Source organism: Somniosus microcephalus, chromosome 17 (assembly GCF_052327205.1).
Source record: "Somniosus microcephalus isolate GS21.2 chromosome 17, FLI_Smic_1.0, whole genome shotgun sequence".
NCBI lineage: Eukaryota > Metazoa > Chordata > Chondrichthyes > Squaliformes > Somniosidae > Somniosus > Somniosus microcephalus.
In genome coordinates, this window is record NC_141003.1 from 7,412,583 (window position 1) to 7,435,395 (window position 22,813).

The following is a 22,813-nucleotide window of genomic DNA, read 5'->3' on the forward strand; positions in this document are numbered from 1 at the left end:
TCACGCTGGGGGCAGGGGAGCTGGTGGTAGATCTACCTCCACCAGAAAGTCAGGCCTCCTTTCCAATGGGTGGAATCTGCCTCATTTCCTACACTCTCCCACTGGCTGCTACGCCCAGGATGTGCCACCGCGGTGCAAGAGTGGAATTTCGGGCCTATCGTTCTATAAACGCAAGTCTTTCTTTTCTTTCTTAAAGACTACTGAGTAAAAGAGAATGGATACAGTGACTGTACGTTTCTGCCAATTTTATTGTGTAAATTAAGAAGTAAAAAATAAATGGCAAAATGGCAATTTTTGCAAATCCATAGGACTGCTAAGTGCATACGCATATCTATACATTATCGTTCAAAGTCTATGCATCATATCATCATGTAACACTGCAATTTTCCCTTTTAAGTCCAGTGCATAAGGTGTACGTCTACATAAAACTATCATTCATTTGCAGAAAACCTTTAATATTAGACACTGAGTCCAGTGGTATATGGAGACTCAAAATTAGAACCATAACACACGACACATTCTGTTTAAGGACATTTTCTGGCCACAAGAGGCAACTGTCTCTCACGGGTAGGAGTCAGAAAAGCGTCGCGTTATAGTTAACAACCTGAAGTGTCCAGCTTCATTCATCCTTGGTCAGAGGGTTCAGTCCTTGATATCAGCACGAAAGAAGCCAAGAGTCAGTTATTGGATCAAAATGTTCCAATTGACTTTGTTCCGTTGTCTGGAAGCACACAAAGCTCTCTCTCAAAGCAAAGTCCCTCTGAGTCCATCAGAGCCAAAGTCCACGTCAACGTTACAGGTGGAAGAGGGGGATACAGCTGGATTAGATCTCCTGTCACCCTTCTCTCATTTACCTTTCAAGTCTCCTATCTAATAATCTCTCCCTCACCGTGACCCCTCAGATAATAAAGTGCGTTATTACATATAAAAAAGCAAGAGTTTCCTTTTAGAAAGAAAAGAATTCATGGCCAACTCTGGTTCGCAATCAGCTCAGCAAATGCTTAGATGTGCAAGCATTCTGTTTTAGAGCTTTGAATGTAGCAATCCTGTGGCTGACACATTCCCTTAGGACGGAGACCTGCTCGACACATCGGGAAACAGCATCCTGGCGTAAAACGCTGGGGCACTACTAGCACTCTGCTCTCAAGATGTGCGCCACTCTCCGGCCCAGATCTGGCTTCCAGGCCTGTACGAAGCTCTTCATGTTGACTATCAGCCGGCCAGTGTGAACATCCTCATGCCCTGCTACGAGGTACTCCATACCTGCGAAGAGTGAAAGACACGGGTCAACGCAGTGCTCATCGTATCAGCACTGGGCAAAGGATTGATGCTGCCGGGTGCACGATGAATGAAGAAATTACATCAACTTCCTTCAATTGTTTCTACGTCTTACAGCACGGTGCGGGATCTCATGGGGAATGAGGGAACAGCCCAGCAGTGATGGCTTGGCACAGTTCAGTTGAGTTTGGGCCAGTCCAATTTCATCTAGGAGCTTGAACTGAATCTACCCCGGTCTAAGTGCAGCTCCTCACTCCAGCCGTCAGGTTCAATGAAAGCTCAGCTCAGTGCCAGATCGAAGTTACAAACCAAAATAAAGAGTTCAAGGGGTAGATAATTGGTTATGGTCCGTTTTTGGCTGCATAACCAACTGCCCGCCTGAACTGGGAGGCCCAAGGCTTGCCCTAAATTGGGCCTCAGGCCTCAGGCCTCAGGTGAATACTTTGGGCAAACCGCCGGCACCGGTCATGCCTCCAGTCCAGAGGCTGCGGGCTCATTTCCAAGAGATCAATGCTTGGCTGCCCGCCTTGCTGGCAGTGGCCCCTCAGGTAAGTCCCAGAGGTGGGGAAGGACGAGTGGGGGCCAATCGCGGGCCGACAGTGGCCCTCAGGAGTGCTGTGTAGAGGGGACGAGCACGCCCGCTGCTCCCCGCTCCACATCAAACTGGAAACATTAAAAAACATTTACATTTTCGGTGGCGGCCGCTTGCTAGGCCGCATCCGTAACAGGAAAACCGGCGTGGAGCAGGCCCGATGCCTCGGGGCAGCCCAGTTTGGCAGCGAGGCCCCAAAATAGGTGTTAGGCCCCTCATTAACATATGCGCGGGGCCTAATGCCTTTCTGAGTCGCCGCCAGGGATGCCTGAAGAATCGTCCGACTCAACATGGAGTCAGATGTCCTTGAAATTGGGATGTTTTGCCCCCAAGTTTTTTATATGGTCTCGTCACACCCAATGAGTTCGGGAGGTCGGGGGTGGAAGGGTTTGTATTTTGGTCCTGGCACTACACTAGTCCCTAGCTTCTCCAGCTATCTGTGATTGTCAGTGTGTTAGGCAGCTTCCAATTAGCGACGTAGATAGCTCAAGGCAAATAGAGACTAATGAATCATCACATACAAAACTCATTTGTCTGTCTGAAGCCCGGTGCTGACATGCTGACATCGCAAAGGGCAGTAATTAATGCAACATTAAAGCTTTGAAATCCTTTGTCCTTGGTCTAAATGGAATCTCTTTAAGAATATCCCGAATATGTTAGCACAAGGTCCACCCTGAGCAGAAAGTCACTGTGGCAAAGCACTGTTTAATTTCCTTAACCCCTGTGGACTGCAGGGATAACTGATGGGCTCTTCTTATTGGAACATGCTCGGCCTTAGTTCGACACTACAACTTCGTTCCAAGGAACAGGAAAACAACCAGAAGATTAATGCACAAATAAGATCAGTTTAATGGTCATTTAAAAGTGCTGCAAACCCAGCTATTCGACAGAGCTAAAATATATTAAAAGTCGTATGTCTGTGCAAATTTTCTGTCAGCTTTTGCCATTATAAATCTTATGTTCACATTTATATGAAAACTTCCTATGTAAACATGTCACGTTGTAATTAAAACCTCCTGCAGTGCCACCACTGGCGGGAGGGTGTAATAACAACGTGACAAGTTTACATAGGCAGTTCCCATTAGAATTGTGGATAAAGGAAATATGAAACTGAGGTCAGAATGTATGACTAAAATGAGGGTTGAATTACATCTGTTCACCCTGGTCTAATTATCCCTCACCTTCTAACCCAACCTCACCTGAAGACATAGAAACATTAGGAACAGGAGGAGGCCATTCAGCCCCTCGAGCCTGTTCCGATATTCAATTGGATCCTGTCTGATCTGTACCTCAACTCCATTGACCCACCGTTGCTCCATAGCCCTTGATAACATTATCTAACAAAAATCTATCAGTCTCAGTGTTGAAAGTTCCCATTGACACCTAGTATCCATAGCCTTTTGAGGAGAGCGTTCCAGATTTCCACTGCCCTTAGTGTGAAAAGGTGCTTCCTGATTTCACTCCTAAATGGCCTCTCTCTCATTTTAAGATTGTTCTGGATTCCCCCATCCAGAGGAAATGATTTCTCTTTATCTAGCCTATCGAATCCCTTTATCATTTAAATACTTTGATTAGACCACTCCTCAATCTTCTAAACTCAAGGGAATACAAGAACTGATGGCATTGCTCCAGATGGGCTCTAACCAGAGCTCTGTACAGCTGTAACATAACTTCCAGCCCTTTGTATTCCAGCCCCCTCGAGATGAAGTCCACCATTTCATTAACCTTTTTGATTATTTTTTTCACCCGTGCACTAGCCTTTAGTGATGTGTGTACATGCTCGCCCAAATCTCTCTGCTCCTCCACAGCTCCTCCTCTCTCACCATTAAGAGAATAACACTAACGGTTGCTGCTGCAGTGAGAAGACATTCCTTTATTCCCACTCATTACTGATTCCAAAAGGGATGGGTGATTAAAGGGCAGCCCAGCCTGCCCGGAATGGATGGTTTAGCCTTTGCTGCCAGTGGGTGAATGGTTTCATTTGGTGTACCTTGGGCAATGAATATTCAGCAGGACGGTGATATGCTTGTGCTGCGCGTTCTGTTGTTAACATGCCTCTTACCAGGATTTAGAACCGGGCACGTACAGCCTCTGTTAGTCCAGGACTCTGGGTACAGGACTCGCTTTCCCCGGTGAATCTTTAACTTAGTCAGTTTCAACACCTTCTTGACCTTCACGTTGACCTCTGCATGTGACCCTTTGTCATGAGCTGAGAGAATCTTTACTTTCAGGACTGTGCCAATGAAAGAGAATTAATAGACAATCATTCAACCGAATTAGACTCACCATTACACGGACAAGACAGTATCTGGAGTGCTTTAGAATAACAAGTTCTGCAAAGTATCTATATTACTTGTGAAGTGAGTACACAGGTGTAATTTCAGGACAGTCACCTCAGCACAAGGTTTGGAGGTTGAATTATGAAGTCATTCGATTATATTCCTCTTCCTAATTACTCCTGCGTAAACATTATTCTCTACGTAATTCATGTTATTTATGAGTGAGGAAGGCAAGGAGGGTGAGCATATTAGTAGACTTGCCATGCACGTTATATAAGAAAGAAAACATTTGCATTTATATAGCGCCTATCACCTCAGGACGTCCCAAAGTGCTTTGCAGCCAATGAAGTGCTTTTGAAGTGTAGTCATTGTGATAATGTAGGCAACTGTGACAGCCAATTTGTACACAGCAAGGTCCCACAATCAATCAAAACAGATAACCTAGAATAAATATTGACTGGGGTACCAGGTGAATTCCCCTGCTCTTTGACTGGTGCTGTGGGATCTTTTACATCCAACTGAGAGGGCAGACGGGGCCTCAGCTTTACATCTCACCCAAAAGACGGCACCTATGACAGTGCAGCACTCCCTCAGTACTGCACTGGGAGTGTCAGCCTGGATTTTGTGCTCAAGTCTCTGGAGCGGGATGTTCTGACTCAGAGGCGAGAGTGCTACACACTGAGCCATGGCTGACACTTGTTGCTATTTCCTCTTGGATTAGACATTCTACAGCAACGACTTTAATGAATCACCATCTATCTCTAAGGAACAATGTACAATGTTAAATTTGTTAGGACAAAGCAGGCACTCAGGGCAAGACTGTACCAACAATTATTCAAGTGTCTACAGAAATATTTCTAAACACAGAACTCAAGGATTTATCAAATTCTGTCACGATGTGCTTATCGAAACACTCTTGGTGTTTCATTAATTGGAAATGATGAGAAAATCTGAATCAGGAAATGTTTTAGTCTCGCTGAGTTCCTCCAGGAACATAAAACAGATGTTATCTGTTCCTTTGAATTCCATTTCAAGAAATAATTCTGTAATGTTCTGGTCAAAGAAGCTTTTTCCCAGCAAACGTGCAATGAAATGTTGAGAACTGCCAGCCCGAGGTCCTCAAAGCCCTGCTCCTCCCGAGGTCCTCAAAGTCCCACCCTACCCGAGGTCCTCAAAGCCCCACCCTACCTGAGGTCCTCAAAGCCCCACCCTACCCGAGGTCCTCAAAGCCCCACCCTGCCTGAGGTCCTCAAAGCCCCATCCTACCCGAGGTCCTCAAAGCCCCACCTTGCCCGAGGTCCTCAAAGCCCCACCCTACCCGAGGTCCTCAAAGCCCCACCCTACCCGAGGTCCTCAAAGCCCCACCCTGCCTGAGGTCCTCAAAGCCCTGCTCCTCCCAAGGTCCTCAAAGCTCTGCTCCTCACGAGGTCCTCAAAGCCCTGCTCCTCCCGAGGTCCTCAAAGCCCTGCTCCTCCCGAGGTCCTCAAAGCCCCGCTCCTCCCGAGGTCCTCAAAGCCCCACCCTGCCCGAGGTCCTCAAAGCCCCACCTTGCCCGAGGTCCTCAAAGCCCTGCTCCTCCCGAGGTCCTCAAAGCCCCACCCTGCCCGAGGTCCTCAAAGCCCCACCTTGCCCGAGGTCCTCAAAGCCCCACCTTGCCCGAGGTCCTCAAAGCCCTGCTCCTCCCGAGGTCCTCAAAGCCCCACCTTGCCCGAGGTCCTCAAAGCCCTGCTCCTCCCGAGGTCCTCAAAGCCCTGCTCCTCCCGAGGTCCTCAAAGCCCTGCTCCTCCCGAGGTCCTCAAAGCCCTGCCCCAGGCTGAAGGACTCCCAGTAGTCGTCAGCTTAGAAGGGAGCTGGCATCTCAGAAAAGTAATCCACCTTGTCTGTGATTGGTTCCCTCTCCTTTCTAAAGGTTGGGGGCCTTTCAAAGGGCCTCAGTGGAACTCAGACCCGTGCTCAGCTGGCGAGAGCTCTGCTGAGGCTTTGTAAGGGCGTACTGGAGTGGGGTGAGGGGGAACCTCCCAGACATGCCCCTTTGACATGGATGGAGGGGGGCAGAAGATCTGCCCAGAGCTCTCAAACACCCCCTCCCCACGCTGAAAAATGGGGTGCAATCCTGGTGGAACGGGGTTCAGTCTTCAGTCCTTGAGCTGCAATATAATAACACAACCGTCTCCCAGCAGAGCACAACTCACCAAACGTATACTTCATGTTGCAGAATACTTTGGGATTTCTTAAGACCTGGTTTCTGCATTCACACTTCCCTGAAAGGAACAGTTAAAATATGAGTTCAGAGGGGAAAGCGTCAGATGTGTGCCTGAGCAAGTCTCGATGGAGACGAAACAAATCTGGGAAAAAATATTACTGACACAAATGTTACCTTTCAAAACAACTTCACTTTACTCCCAAGAATACTTTCTGGTCATTTTGAATTACAATCAACATCCTTTTGACACAATTTGGGGTAATTTTAACCCGCCCGGTGTGAAACTGACAGGATCGCATCTCCCGCCTGTTGTACACCCCGGCCCCATTTTAACCTCCGATGACTTCAATGGGGAGTAAAATCAAACCGGGTGTAAAATGGGAGTCTGACCCGATCCCGTCAGTTTCACGCCTGGCGGATTAGGTTAAAATTACCCCCAACTAGGGGGGGCTGAAGCCGGTGTTGATTTAATCAAATTCCACCCATTCCTACTCGGACCTCGCCGTCCTTGGCCTCTTGCATTGTTCTACGGAAGCTCAGCGTAAGCTCGAGGAACAGCACCTCATCTTCCGATTAGGCACTTTACAGCCTTCCGGACTCAATATCGAGTTCAACAATTTCAGATCATAACCTCGGCCCCTATTACATTTTTACTTATATTTTTTATCCACACCTTTGTTTTGGCCCTTTTCCCCCCCTTTCTTTTTTTTCTGTCCCACATGGCAGCTGTCTCCCATTCTGCCAGCGCATTTCACACCTAATCTAGAGCCGTCTTTTGTCTCCACTAGTCCTATCACCATCTCGTCTCGTTTTGAATACCTCTTAATGTCTCTTCTCTTTTGTTCTCTCCCAGCCTGGCCTCTTAATCTATTTCATTCCCTGTGCCTCTTTAGTCTTGACAAAGGGTTTTGACCCGAAACGTTGACTCTATTTCTCTATCCACGGATGTTGCCTGGCCTGCTGAGTTTTTCCAGCATTTTCTGTTGTTATTTTTGATTTCATCAAAGATGGACACCTGGTCTTTGTGAGGTGTTCACGTTTGTGCCCAATCGGCCAACGATTAGAACTGAGATACGAGCAGGCGCCAAGTGATTGGAGTTCTCCAACACCCAGATCACTGCCACTGGCACCCAGTCTGTGCACAACTAACCATCTCTCGGCTGTGTCTATCTGAGCTAGATAGTGTAGAGAAAACAAGGGGCCATGCTGCGTATAAACTACACTGGATTTGATGCTTTTGGAGGTCTTTCTGTGCGCCGAGGGTTATTTACGCTTGGAACAAGTTTCCGGCTCATGGGGCGAGTGCGGATTGGCGGCAATTGTTGAAGAAGGAGCTGGATGAGCTCCTCGCTGTGGTTGTTATCACGGCATGCAGACGGTGGGCGGGACGTTGGGTTTGTACCTCTCTGTGACCTCCTGGAACACGTTTTGATCACCTCAGGGTTTTTAATCTGGTTCTTAGCCTCTCCCAGGAGATGATATGGCTGGTGGTGGGGGGGAACACTGAGAATCACGATACTTAGTCACGTTGTGACCGTTTGGGACAGGCTCGATGGACCGGCCGACCTTTTCCCGTCCGTCTTTTCGTATGTGTCTTTTGTAAGTTATTTGATGCTGTTGTTTATTATTTTTGCGCCACACACACACTCTTTGAACGGAGAAGCTGTGAACCCACCCTGATTCCCAGGCTCCACCACTGGTGGCTGCCTTTCCCAATTTCCCCCTCCAGCGTCAACAACCAGGCCGAGATCAGGAACTCACTGCGAGCAATCATGAAAGCAAAGCCTATGTCAGGGGACTCGAGTTCACCAATCATTTTGTCAGTACCGCGTCCTTAAGTTTATTCTTAAATAAACAGGTTACCACAACAAACAGTGTGACTAGTTCTCTTTAGAGCAGAGAAGGTTTATGGGAGATTTAGTAGAGGCGTTCAAAATTATGAGGGGTTTTGATTGACTAAATAAGGAGAAACTGTTTCCACTGGCAGGAGAGTCGGTAACCAGAGGTCACAGATTTAAGATAATTTACAAATGATCCAGAGGGGAGATGAGAGTTTTTTACGCAGCAAGTTGTTGTGATCTGGAACGCGCTGCCTGAAAGGGCGGCGGAAGCAGATTCAATAATAACTTTCAAAAGGGAATTGAATATGTGCTTGAAGGGGAAAAATTGCAGGGTTATGGGGAAGGAACAGAGGAGTGGGACTAATTGGATCGCTCTACCAAAGAGCCGGCACAGGCACGATGGGCCGAATGGCCTCGTGTGCTGTAAGAGTCTATGATTCCAGTCTATTAATCAGGCACTATCTCCATGTTTAGAAAAGTTATTTGTTGCTGTGAAGACACATTCCTTTTAAGAGCAGTAATGTTTGGGGCAGATCCTGACTTTGTGTGATGGCGTAAAATGGCTGATAGCGAATCGGCAGCCCGCTTCACATCGCTCCCCATTAAAGTCAACGGAGAGATGTCAAACGGGCCGACTCACTATCGCCCGGTTTACTTTATTGCTCAACGTCAAGATCACAAATAGCACAAACCTACATTTGAGTCAATAATAATGAACCGGGAAACGGGAATCTTTGGCATGGATTTTGATGCGAATTTGAGGAATGAGATTTCTCACCTGAATGCCGAAGAGCGGAGAAACCTTGCTCGTCCTCCCAGTTCCAGGTGGGTTCTCTTGCAGTGAGTGCGGAGGAAAGGCCCTGGTTTTGTGTCGTGTCTGCAGACCCGTGGTACCAGCCTACATCTGCAGGGCTGTCAGATTCAATGAAGACATGTCAATAGGGTGAAGGAAATTCAAATATTTTTTCTCTTAATTGGTCTTCTCTTCAATCACTTGTGGCCCATGATGGCAGCCCGTTTCTTCCACTCCAGATCTAGCATTCTCCTTCTCGTGTGTTTCCGTAACAAAGTCCCTCAGTACGTGGACAGGTTGTCAGCCTGACTCCCAACCCCCTACCAGGAGAACTGGCTAGACACCATGGGGAGGGTCCACTCCACTCCCATTGGACGCAGGTACCCTGCTGGATGTCAGCTCGTCTCCTGCTCGCCAGGGCATCTTAATTAGCACACTTTACAATTTGTATTTGAAGCTGTTTCCCCCCCACCCCACTTTCTGCTCTTGCTTGGTGCACAGTTTGGGGGTGGGGGGTGGGGGGGAGAATCTCTCCCCTGTATGGAGGGTGGGAGTGGGCTGTCTGGACCCCACGTGGCACCTCTCAAGGTCACTCTGCTTGAGTCCACACGTCTGTGCTACTGTGAGGGGGGGGCAGCACCTCCCCATCTCCCCTCGCGGGTCCCAAGCAGTGCCTCAGTAATAGTTACTTTAAGGGGGAAGGAGTTCACATGCACATCCTGTCGACCATGCAAGGCAGTAGATCCTTTAATGATGTGTGTGTATTACATTTCTCTGCTACCCTAAAGGAGTCAGTGACCTGTTGAATTTACATCTAGAGTTTTTTTATTCGTTCTTGGGACGTGGGCGTCGCTGGCAAGGCCGGCATTAACAAGCCATCCCCGGTTGCCCTGAGGTTTGATACAACTGATTGGCTTGCTGGGCCACTTCAGAGTCTACAGGATGTGAGTTTGGAGTGTTAACCTCCGCCCCGCCCCCCTCCCCACCCCCAGGAAACTAGCGCACAGGTACAAAAAGCTAATGGAAAGGTGGCCTTTATCTTGAGGGGGCTGGAATACAAAGGGGATGAAGTGATATTGCAGTTGTCTGGTGCCTTGGTCAGACCCCACCTGGAGCGCTGCATTCAGTTCTGGGCACCGTATCTCAGGAAGGATATACTAGCCTTGGAGGGGGTGCAGTGCAGATTTGTGGAATGATACTGGGGATTAAAGGGTTAAGTTATGAGGACAGGTTGCATAGACTGGGCTTGTATTGCCTTGTGTTTAGAAGACTGAGGGTGATGTGAGCAAGGTGTTTAAGGTGATAAAGGGATTGCACAGGGTAGAGAAATAGAAACTATTTCCTCTGGTGGGGGGAGTCCAGAACAAGCGGGCATCACCTTAAAATTAGAGCCAGGTCATTTAGGAGGGAAATCAGGAAGTATTTTTTCACACAAAAGGTAGTGGAAATCTGGAATTCTCACCCCAAAAGGCTGTGAATGCTGGGGGCATCAATTGAAATTTTCAAGACTGAGAGCGATAGATTTTTGTTCGGTAAGAGTATCAAGGGATATGGAACAAAGGCGGCTAAATGGAATTGAGGTGCAGATCAACCTTGATTTAGCTGAATGGTGGAACAGGCTCGAGGGGCTGAACGGCCTCCTCCTGCTCGTCTGTTCCTATGATCCAGACAGCAGCTTGCACTGTACAGTAAGCAAGGTCACTTCAGAGGGCATTAAGAGTTAACCACATAGTCTGGGACTGGGGCCACGAGTAGGCCCAGACCGGGTAAGGACGGCAGGCTCCCTTCCCTGAAGGACATCAGTGAACCAGTTGGCTTTTTACGACAATCCGGCAGCTTTGATGGTAATTTTTTCCTGGTGCCAGCCCACAGATTCCTGGAATTATTGAATTCAATTCCACTTGTCGTGATGGGATTTGCCCTCACGAGCTCTAGGTTGCTCGTCCAGCACCCATATCACAGTTACGCAAATGCTCGACAATTAAACCTTCTAAACTGGTGCATCTTTTTTCTTTCCGTTGAGCCAAGCGGAATTGTGCCCTCCCAGGGCTGACCGTGTACCCACCTGCTGGTGCAGTCCCCGGTGTACGGGTCACAGCTTCCCGCGCAGTCACATGGTCGGCAGCCATACTCTCCGAGACCCCAGTATCCCAGCATACACCTGTCACAGCGGGGCCCAGCCACGCCAGGCTTACACAAACAGTCACCGGTGTCGGGGTCGCAGGGGGTGTTGGGCCATAAGGGCAAGGTGGCAGAGCCAATGGGGTGGCACGAGCAGGCTGGAGCGAAAGAAATAAAGAGAAGGCTTTCAGCGCACTCATGACTTAATAACAATGAGCAGGACACGGAGCACGCTTCACATCGCTCTGCTGCTGGTCACTCTGCTTCTTGCAACAATATTGGCTAATTATTGACCACTGGGCGCAGTAACCTGCTGGGTACAACGTTCAGATATATTTCCAGCACAAAACAATTAGAACTTGCATACATATTGTGGGAAATAGTCTCATACATCGTGTGATACATTGGATAGTATCTGGGGTGTGATTCCCTTCCCCCAGAGTAGAATCATAGAATGGTTACAGCACGGAAGGAGGCCATTCGGCCCATCGAGCCCGTGCTGGCTCACTGCAAGAGCACTTCAGCTAGTTCCACTCCCCTGCCCTCTCCTCGTAACCCTGCAAATTTCGTTCCTTCAGATACTTATCCAACTCCCTTTTGAAAGCGGTGATTGAATCTGCCTCCACCGCCCTTTCAGGCAGCGCATTCCAGATCCTAACCACTCGCTGCGTAAAAAAGTTTTTCTCATGTCGCCTTTGGTTCTTTTGCCAATCATCTTAAATCTGCGCCCTCTGGTTCTCGACCCTTCTGCCAATGGGAACAGTTTCTCTCTATCTACTCTGTCTAGACCCCCTCATGACTTTGAACACCTCTATCAAATCTCCTCTCAATCTTCTCTGCTCCAAGGAGAACAACCCCAGCTTCTCCAGTCTATCAACATAACTGAAGTCTCTCATTCCTGGAATCATTCTCGTAAATCTTTTCTGCACCCTCTCTACGGGTTACGGGGATAGGGTGGGATATGTGTCGGTGCAGGCTCGATGGGCCGAAATGGCCTCTATCTGTACTGTGAGGTTTCTGTGATTTCTGTGATAAGGCCTTCACATCCTTCCTAAAGTGCGGTGCCCAGAATTGGACACAACACAATTTGCTCCTCCATACCTTTCCCATTATTTGGTGGTCTATAGAATACACCTAGTAGTTGGGGCTGAATCAGTGTTTTATACAGGTTCATCATAATTTCCACACTTTTGTACTCTATGGGCTTGATTTTCATCGGGCCGTTGAGGCGGGATTGGAGGCGTGTGGGGGGGTTAAAATTGCAAAAACTGGCGGGCGGGCCCAACCCCGCCTCCATCCCACCTCCAAGCAATTTTCATTAAATCGTGTCTACTGGTCCCGTCTCCGTCCCGCCTCCAAGAGGCGGGATAGGCCGTTAAGGCCATTAACAAGCACTAAATTGCCTCTATAATGCCATTTTGATAGGCCTTAGTGATTTTAACCCTTTTCCCACGTGAAACATGCCTGTTCTGAAACACGACGATGAAACCTGACGGGAGCACAATTGGATTGCTGACTATCAGTTGCAGCTCCACCATTAAATAGGAGATTTGATCAGCCATCATTTGCAGGTGGCAGGACTTTGTTGTCTCAGGTGTGGGGGAACTTTTAGAAGGCATAACCACAGCTATGGAAGTTTGGAGCCTGACACCCATCTCCAGTGTGACCTCCTGGGAAACCCCTCTCACCACTTTCACTGAGCACTTCCTGAACTGAGGCATATACCAAGTAATCCTAAGCCCTCAATGTGGAAGTCCCATTCGCGAAATGACACACGCCACAACTACAGCAGTAGCCATCAGATTTTTTATTTACAGTAATCATCTGATGGCTTTTTAACATAAAACATCAAATTTCACCCAAGTGACTACCCTTGTGACTATTTGTGCAGTATCTTTCTCTTACGCATGCTCCTACGTGGTGCTTCCCCTGTGGCTTCAGCAGATGTGGAGGCCCCTTGCTCACTTTCTTGCTGCTCCTGTCTTGACACCTTTGGCGGGCGTCCTCTGGGGTTGCGAACCTGTGAGGGCTCATCAACAGCCTGCTGCTCCTGTGGCTGTGCAGGGGTTGAGACGCCGATCTCAGATGGGTGTGGACTCTGGTGGGGCTCTGACCGAGGGCTCTGCAGTGGCATGGAAGTGTGAGCGCTTGGAGAGGAGCCCCCACTTCCTTGATGTCTGCCACCAACTTCCCTCTCATGGGTCAGGTCCCCCTCAGCGCTTGCAAGTGGCTTGAGAGCACCTTGCTGCACATCAGGGGGGCCATGGGGACCTGTATCTGCACTGGCAGTCCTACTCAGAAGGACTTCCATGAAGGTCTGGTTTCTCTGTTCAATAGATGGCCATCGCTCCTCCAGAGATGTCATTCTATTCAGAACACTCACCATGTTTTCTGCACTCTGGCGACTTATCACCTCCATGGAGGTTGCCATCCTTTCCATGGTGATGCGTTCATGCGTCAATGACTCCACAAAGGCTCTGCTCATGTTCGCAATGGACTCCTCCATTTGCTCCACACTCGCATCGACCCTGGAGACAAAACCTGCCAGAGACTCCTGCATCTGTTCCTGGAGTTCCAGCACCGCTGATGTTATGGATGGACCCAGAGGCAGAGGGTCGACATGCAGCTGAGCCGAGCTGGCAGAGTCCTGCACCCTCCGACTAAGACTCTCCACTGCTGTCCCTGTCTCCACAATCTGCTGATGCTCACTTGTGAGCTGTGATACACCAGGTGACAACACTACTCTATTTCGCGATGGTCCCACCGAGGTGTGAGTGCGCTGGTGCTGGGTGCGCTGAATTCTGCTGAAGCTGTGCCCTCAGAGGTTGCAGCTTCCTCTGAGGAGTCTTGAGGCTCAGGCTCTTCCTCCTGGATAGTGGGGACGGGTGCTTGCGATGGTCCTATGGGGGAGTAAAGGAAAGAGTCAGAGATGTGAGGCCAAGGTTACATGCACATTGCATATTGCAGATGATCATAAGTCCATCTGTTAGAGCTTCAGAATCATTATCAGCGACTCATGCAATGTCAATGAGAGAGATGGAAAACTATTCTGTCACCAGCTTGCTGTGATGTACCAGTCTGTCCGTCCCCCACTTGCGCATCTTCCTCCACTCCCACGATCTCCAGGACCACCTCCTCCCAGAGGGTGAGGTGGGCTACTGAGGGTGGCCCTCCTCCTGTCCTCACTCTTTCTCTCTTATTGTGAGCTCTCTTTTCCTGCAATGAGGGAGACAAGTGGAGGTTGAGTGAGAATGAAGGAGTGAGTGTAGAGAATCCATAGCATAGATACTTAGAAGGAGACAAAGATGGAGTGAGGTGGCAAGACCACGGGCCCTCCCTGTGTGTTGTCAGTTGTTTTCATAGCATCACAGTGACAGGGAGTGTGAGGGCTGCATAGTCGAATAGTTAGGTGAATGTGACCATAGAGAGAGAGGGAATGGGTAAGGGTGCAGGGATGTCAGTGTCAAGCGGGATGTGGAGGAAGAGATTGCTAAAGCTGAGTGCTGGTGAGGAAAGGCAATGGGGATCAGATTGAGGGTGATGGGAAATTCATACTCACATTTCCAGTGTGCAGAAGGTCATGAAATCTCTTCCTGCACTGAAGCCAGGTTCTGCGGGTTACTGATAATGAGTTGACCTCCTCTGCCACCTGGATCCACACAGCCTTGGTTTGCTGGGGAGGCTTCTTCCTCCCTGAAGAAGGGAAGAGCACCTCTTTATGAGCTCTTGCTCCCTCTACTAAAGCCTGCAAGGCAACGTCATCAAACCTGGGAGCAGCCCTAGGTTTCTGGCTGGCCATTCTTCCTCCAGGACCCTCTCACTGCAAAGGCCAGAAGGTTGGCAGTCTGCAGAAGAAGCAAGGCTTGTTGCAGACCTTAAATGCAGCAGCAATGACGACGTCATCGGAGGCGACTTTCAGACTGGAAACACTCATTGGCCATGGGTTCCCACACGCTGGAACTCAATTGGCCAATTAAGTTAAAATCGCATCCATCTCCCACATCGATTTATAATCAGGTGGCTAACACGAAATGCGGATTACACGACCCCAGCCTGCCCCTGAATCAAAATCCAGCCCTTTGCCTCTATTCATGAAGCCCAGGATCCCGTAAGCTTTTTTAACCGCTTTCTCAACCTGCCCTGCCACCTTCAATGATTTGTGCACATATACCCTCAGGTCTCTCTGTTCATGCACCCCCTTCAGGATTGTACCCTTTAGTTTATATCTCCTCTCCTCATTCTTTCTACCAAAATATATCACTTCACACTTTTCTGCGTTAAATTTCATCTGCCACATGTCCGCCTATTTCACCAGCCTGTCTATGTCTTCCTGAAGTCTATCACTGTCCTCTTCACTGTTCACTATACTTCCAGGAGTGGGCCTTTGGCGTAGCGATAGCATCCCCGCCGCTGGGCCAGAAGGCGTAGGGTTTCGAACCCCACTCCAGACAATCCCGGCAAGTGGAGTCAGAGCTCCGGCTCTAAATTCTGGGTTGACATCCAGCGGGATACTTGCGTCCGTGGGTGTGGGTGGTCCCCCCCCTCGTATGGGTTGTGGGAGCCCGTAAAACCCTCCCGCCATAGGACTAACCACCCTAATGGCTGGTACGAAGATGGTTGTGGTCACGGAAGGAGCGTTAATCGCGGCCAGAAATCCTTCCACCACTTCATACAGTTCCCCAAAGGGAACAGTATGAAGACACGTACGACGACGACTACACTTCCAAGTTTTGTGTCATCTGCAAATTTTGAAATTGTGCCCTGTACATCCACGTCCAAGTCATTAATATATATCAAGAAAAGCAGTGGTCCTAGAACCGACCCCTGGGGAACACCACTGTATACCTTCCTCCAGTCCGAAAAACAACCGTTCACAACTACTCTCTGTTTCCTATAACTTAGCCAATTCCGTATCCATGCTGCCACTGTCCCTTTCATTCTATGGGCTTCAACTTTGCTGGCAAGCCTATTATGTGGCATTTTGTCGAACGCCTTTTGGAAATCCACGTACACCACATCAACCACATTGCCCTCATCAACCCTCTCTGTTACCTCATCAAAAAACTTAATCAAGTTAGTTAAACACGATTTGCCTTTAACAAATCCATGCTGGCTTTCCTTAATTAATCCATACTTGTCCAAGTGACTGTTAATTTTATCCCCGATTACTGTTTCTAAAAGCTTCCCCACTACCGAGGTTAAACTGACTGGCCTGTAGTTGTTGGATTTATCCTTACACCCTTTTTTGAACAATGGTGTAACATTCGCAATTCTCCAGTCCTGTGGCACCACCCCCGTATCTAAGGAGGATTGGAATATGATGGCCAGTACCTCCGCGATTTCCACCCTCAATTCCCTCAGCATCCTAGGATGCATCCCATCCGCTCCTGATGATTTATCTACTTTAAGTACAGCCAGCCTTTCTATTACCTCCTCTTTATCAATTTTTATCCTATCAAGTATCTCCACTACCTCCTCCTTTACTATGTCTATGGCAGCATCCTCTTCCTTGGTGAAGACAGATGCAAAGTACTCGTTTAGTACCTCAGCCATTCCCTCTGCCTCCATGCGTAGGTCTCCTTTTTGGTCCCTAAACGGCCCCACCCCTCCTCTTACTACCCTTTTACTATTTATATGCCTATAGAAGGCTTTTGAATTCCCTTTTATGTTGGTTGCCATTCTATTCTCATACCCTCTCTTTGCCCCTCTTATTTTCTTTTTCACTTCTCCTCTGACCTTTCTATATATAGCCTGATTCTCAGATGTATTTGCAACCTGACATCTGTCGTACACGTTCTTTTTCTGCTTCATCATATTCTCGATCTGTTTCATCATCCAGGGAGCCCCGACTTTAGTTGCCCTACCTTTCCCCCTAGTAGGAATGTACCTCAATTGTACCTGAACTATTTCCACTTTAAAGGCAGCCCATTGTTCCATTACAGTTTTGCCTGCCAATCTTTGATTCCAGTTTACCCGGGCCAGATCCGTTCAAATCCCACTGAAATTGGCCTTCATCCAATTAAGCATTTTTACTCTAGGTTGCTCCCTGACCTTTTCCATAGTTAATCTAAACCTTATGATACGATGACCACTGTTCCCTAAATGTTCACCTACTGACACTTGCTCCACTTGACCCACCTCATTCCCCAGAACCAGATCCAGCAATGCCTCCTTCCTTGTTGGGCCGGAAATGTACTGATCAAGAAAGTTCTCCTGAACACACTTCAGAAATTCTTCCCATTCTCTGCCCTTAACACTATTCCTATCCCAGTCTATATTAGGATAGTTGAAGTCCCCCATTATCACTACTCGATAGTTCTTGCACCTCTCTGTAATTTCTCTGCAAGTTTGCTCCTCTATATCTTTCCCACTATTTGGTGGTCTATAGAATACACCTAGTAGTGAAATGGCACCTCTATTATTTCTTAACTCTAACCATATAGATTCTGTCCTTGACCCCCTCCAGGACATCCTCCCTCTCCAGCACTGTAACATTCTCCTTGACCAATACTGTCACACCACCTCCTATCTTCCCTTCCCTATCTTTCCTGAACACCTTATATCCAGGAATATTTAATACCCAATCCTGCCCTTTTTTTGAGCCAAGTCTCAGTTATTGCCACAGCATCATATCCCCATGTGGCTATTTGATGCCTGCAGCTCACTTACCTTGTTTACTACGCCTCGTGCATTCACACACATGCACTGTAAACCTATCTTAGACCTTCTTGTATTCTCTCTTAGTTGGACCCCACCTAATACCTTACAATTTCTTACTCTAGTGCTCTCTGCCTCTGCCAATCAGTTGAGCACTTTATTTCCCCTTTCTAATCCTGGTGCCCATCCCCCTGCCAAATTAGTTTAAACCCTCCTCAATTGCACTAGCAAACCTCCCCATGAAGGCATTGGTTCCGGCCCTCTTGAGGTGCAACCCGTCCAGCCTGTACAGGTTCCACCTCCCCCAGAACTGGCCTCAAAGTCCCAGGAATCTAAAGCCCTCCCTCCTGCACCATCTCTCCAGCCACGCATTCATCTGCGCTATCCTCCTATTTCTATACTCATTAGCACGTGGCACCGGGAGTAATCCAGAGATTACTACTTTTGAGTAATTGGTAACGGATGTTTAAAAAAAAAAAAATATTCTCAGGATGTGGGTTTCCCTGGCAAAACCAGCATTTCTTTCCCATCCCTGGTTGCCCTGAAAAAGTTTGAGACAACTTACTGAATGTCTAGGTTACTTCAGAGGGCTGTTAAGAGTCAACCACATTGGTGTGGGTCTGGAGTCACATATAGGCCCAGACCGGGTAAGGCCGGCAGGTTTCATTCCCTAAAGCACATCAGTGAACCAGTTGGATTTTTATGACAACTAGATTTTCATTTTGAGATTTTTTTCAAAAACTGAATTCACATTCTGAAATTATTGTCCAATACGAAAACCTTTCCACCATCTACAAGGCACAAGTCAGGAGTGTGATGGAATACTCTCCACTTGCCTGGATGAGTGCAGCTCCAACAACACTCAAAAAGCTCGACACCACCCAGGACAAAGCAGCCCACTTGACTGGCACCCCATCCACCACCTTCAACATTCACTCCCTCCACCACCGGTGCACCGTGGCTGCAGTGTGTACCATCTACAAGATGCACTATAGCAACTCGCCAAGGTTTCTTCAGCAGCACCTCCCAAACCCGCGACCTCTTCCACCTAGAAGGACAAGGGCAGCAGGCACATGGGAACACCACCACCTCCAAGTTCCCCTCCAAGTCAGACACCATCCTGACTTGGAAATATATCGTCGATCCTTCATCGTCGCTGGGTCAAAATCCTGGAACTCCCTCCCTGTGGGAGTACCTTCACCACACGGACTGCAGCCGTTCAAGGAGGCGGCTCACCACCACCTTCTCAAGGGCAATTAGGGACGGGCAATAAATGCTGGCCTTGCCAGCGACGGCCACATCCCGTGAATGAATAAATAAAACGACACTACTGTCCCAAAACGTACTGTGGCTTGTGCTAGCAGTAAATCAGCTTCCAGTCTGAAGCTGCATTGTGCTCGCTGACTAGAGATACAAGACTTTAGTGTGCTAGTGTCCCTCTTGGTGTGACATAACAGGGCACACTGCTATGATGTGCTGCTGTATGAGGTTACGCCTGTCTCCCCTTCACACCACTAAGTGCCTGATCTCCATCCCATAATCACGGGGAATTGCAAACAGGAGGCCATTGAAAGGATGGGAAACTGGAGGGAGACTATGTTTACATCAGTGTTGCCCAATGGAAATCACTGCCTAAAAAGAAAGACTTGCATTTCTATAGTGCCTTTTATGACCACCAGATGTCTCAAAGCGCTTTACAACCAATGAAGTACTTTTGGAGTGTAGTCACTGTTGTAATGTGGGAAACGCGGCAGCAAATTTGCACACAGCAAGCTCCCACAAACAGCAAGGTGATAATGACCAAGTAATCTGCTTTTTGATTGAGGGATAAATATTGGCCAGGACACCGGGGATAACTTCCCTGCTCTTCTTCAAAATAGTGCCGTGGGATCTTTTACATCCACCTGAGAGAGCAGACTTCTCATCCGGCACCTCTGACAGCACCGCACTCCCTCAGCACTGCACAGGAGTGTTAGCCTAGCTTTATGTGCTCAAGTCCCTAGAGTGGGACTTGAACCCACAACCTTCTGACTCAGAAACGAGTGTGCTACCCACTTTTTTTTTAAATATTATACTTTATTGAACATTAAGAACATTTACAACATCTTGATCATTACATTGTATGATACAAATCAATTCCACCGCCCTGCACAGCCATTCCGCCACCACATTTTAACATCAAAACCTGAAGTTTAATTTGTCTCCTGTAACATGTATTAATCGATTGTACTTTAAAAATTGGTTGTAAAATACTATCCTTAAATTCCTTTCTGAATAAAACATCCACAGAGCCTTATAATGATCTTTTAGTTTATATTTAAAATACTCTTTTAGATTGATTCTCCTCCCCTTAAAAAACAGAGCATTCCTTCTTTGCACAATCATGAATCTAGCCAAACTGAACATTAAATTAATTGCCGCTCCGCTAGACTCAGGCAGACTCTCCTGCAATCCCCATCTCAAAATTGAGTCCCACGGAATTCCCATTCTCGCTCTTCGGTCCCCACCCAGCAAAAAAGCTTCACACAACTGTCGAACATAGTACTTAAAGTCATTTAACTGTGGAAATAACACCAGTAAATGGGACAGAGTCTCATCCTGTGTCCCACACATTGGGCAAGTTGCCGCCTCCACTCATCCAATCTTGCACAAGACCGTCATGGTAAAAATCCGGTTATGAGCCAATTTGAAATCCAGTTCAATCCATTCTGGGCATTTAAAATTCGCCCACACTCCCTTCCAAATCCTGTTGAAGTCCAGCTGTGGGTATATACTCTGCCAAAACTCCTGACCAGCAGGTGTTTTGAATCTCCATTCTCTGAATACCTCATAGAAATCTCGAGTATTACAGTTGTCAAATTGGACCAACTCTCCCCCTTTCTCCAGTACAAAGCTTGGAAAAGCAGGACGCATTTTACTTCCTTTGGAGATTTCCGCATTTATTTCTTCCATCCAATCCTGTGGCATTGCCCTCACAATCTTCTCATACATGATTCCTATTGCTTTTCCTTCTACCTCCTGATCCTCCTCCCACACCATGTCCCTCACTATCGCTTCCGGCAACCAACCTGGAATCACCTCGTATAATACATCTTTCACCGATATAATCCCAGCTTTTATAAAAGCTTGATTAAATAAAACCTCTCCTTCGATGTTGACCCACCTGTTCAAAAATAAGGGCTGTTCTAAAAATTCCTCAGCCCCCTTGGGCATAAACTGCACACTTTTTAAAAATTGAGCCCAAGTCTCAACAACCCCCTTATAAAACCTAGGGAGAAGTTTAATCGATTTCAAAAACATATTATTGTATTCCATATACAATATCCCCTGCCCTCCTACCCACTTCGTTTTTAAAAATGCTCAAAACAACTCTTCCAAAAACTTGTATTTGACTTCTGAAGAAATCTCTTCACCCATTTGATTCTAAAGGATTTTTTCTTCAAATCAATATCTGGGAAATTGAGTCCTCCCTGATTTCTCCGTCCAATGATGGTATTGTAAGCCACCAAGGCTGGTTTCCCTTCCCATAAAAACCTCACACAAGTCTCTCGGATGGACTTTTCTGCCCACTCGGGAATATCCTCCACCGTCAATAAGTACCATAGCTTAGATAGCAGGAGAGCAGACACCACTGTCACTCTTCCTTGCACTTTCAACCACCTTCTTTCCCATCTTCCCAAAATCTTTTTAATTTTCATAACCTTCGGTTCCCAATTTAATCGATCCACTTCTTCCCTGTCTTTCTTGCACCCCATATGCACCCCCAGAACTTCCAAAACCTCCGCCACCTTAAAGGGACATACCCCCAAGCATTCCCCCCTACCCCTCCCTGCAACCAGGCATTGGGACTTACTATAATTCACTCTGGCACCTGAAGCTCTACAATATTCCTCCACTACCTCCATAGCTTTCCTCACTGACTCCCCATTTCTCAATGTTAAGGTTGTGTCATCTGCATATTGGTGTATCACCGACACCAGCCCAGAACTGGGTACCACAATCCCAACTACACCTTGATTCTTTCGCATCATGTAACCTAATGGTTCTGCTACCAATGTGTACAGCAATGGGGACAGGGGACAACCCTGTCTCACTGATCTCTGTATCAGAACATACTTAGATAAAAAACCATTACATTTAACACAGCTAAATATCTTTGAATAAAAAATCCTTATCCACTGAATGAAATTTTCCTTGAAACCAAATGCTTCCAAAACCTTCAATAAAAACTCATGAGAGACCCTATCTCTTGATCTATCTTTAATACATAAGCCTCCCTCCCACTCTCTTCCATGAGCTCTATCGCATCTCGGATTGAGACCACAGAGTCTGCGATGTCCCGGCCTATGACTCCATAGGACTGAGAGGGCCAAACTATCTCCGGTAACACCTCCTTCAAACGATTTGCCATAACCCTCGCCAAGATCTTATAATCCACATTTAATAGTGTGATGGGCCTCCAATTCTTCAGATCCCGTCTATCCCCTTTATTTTTATATAAGCTAAGCTTATGATACCTCTCCTCATAGATAGGGCCAGGCTTCCCTCAATATTAATTTCCTTAAAAACTTCTAAGAGCAATGGACTTAAAATCTCAAAAAATTCCTTATAAAATTCTGCACTTAGTCCATCGGACCCTGGGCTTTCCCCCCCCCTTCATTCCACTTATTGCTATTTTTATTTCCGCTAACCCTACTTCTTTAACACACATGCTTCTCTCATCCTCTTTTAAACCCTTTTCAATAAAAGCAGTAACCTTCTCCATCTCCAAATTGGAAATGTCTTCTTTTGTATATAGCTCTTGATAAAAGCTGCTAGCCGCCTCCAAAAGCTCCTCACTTTCATGAATGATCTTCTCCCCAACCTTCAACTCTTCAATTAACGATAATCTCTGTCACAGCTTCTCTTGCTCCAGAAAATATCTAGTGCATCTTTCGCCCTCCAATGCATCTCTAGCCTTTGCACGGAGAATGGCCCCCTTGCATTTTTCAGCTTGCAATAATTCCCACTCTTCCTTTAGCACCCGGAACTTAGTCTCAGCTCCCTTAT

General features: G+C 47.4%; 1 protein-coding gene across 1 annotated transcript in view; it reads right to left on the reverse strand.

Moving 5' to 3' along the window:
* Positions 1-230: 230 nt before the first annotated feature.
* The window catches only part of ntn4 (netrin 4), a gene marked incomplete at its 5' end in the record, with an annotated part of 114,074 nt that continues 91,491 nt past the window's right edge, over positions 231-22,813 (reverse strand). Inside the window, 5 exons of the mRNA XM_086010911.1 lie at positions 231-1,263; positions 3,933-4,103; positions 6,342-6,410; positions 8,972-9,105; positions 11,052-11,265. Coding sequence (XP_085867037.1) covers positions 1,130-1,263; positions 3,933-4,103; positions 6,342-6,410; positions 8,972-9,105; positions 11,052-11,265 — 722 coding nt within the window. The remainder of the gene's footprint in view (positions 1,264-3,932; positions 4,104-6,341; positions 6,411-8,971; positions 9,106-11,051; positions 11,266-22,813) is intronic.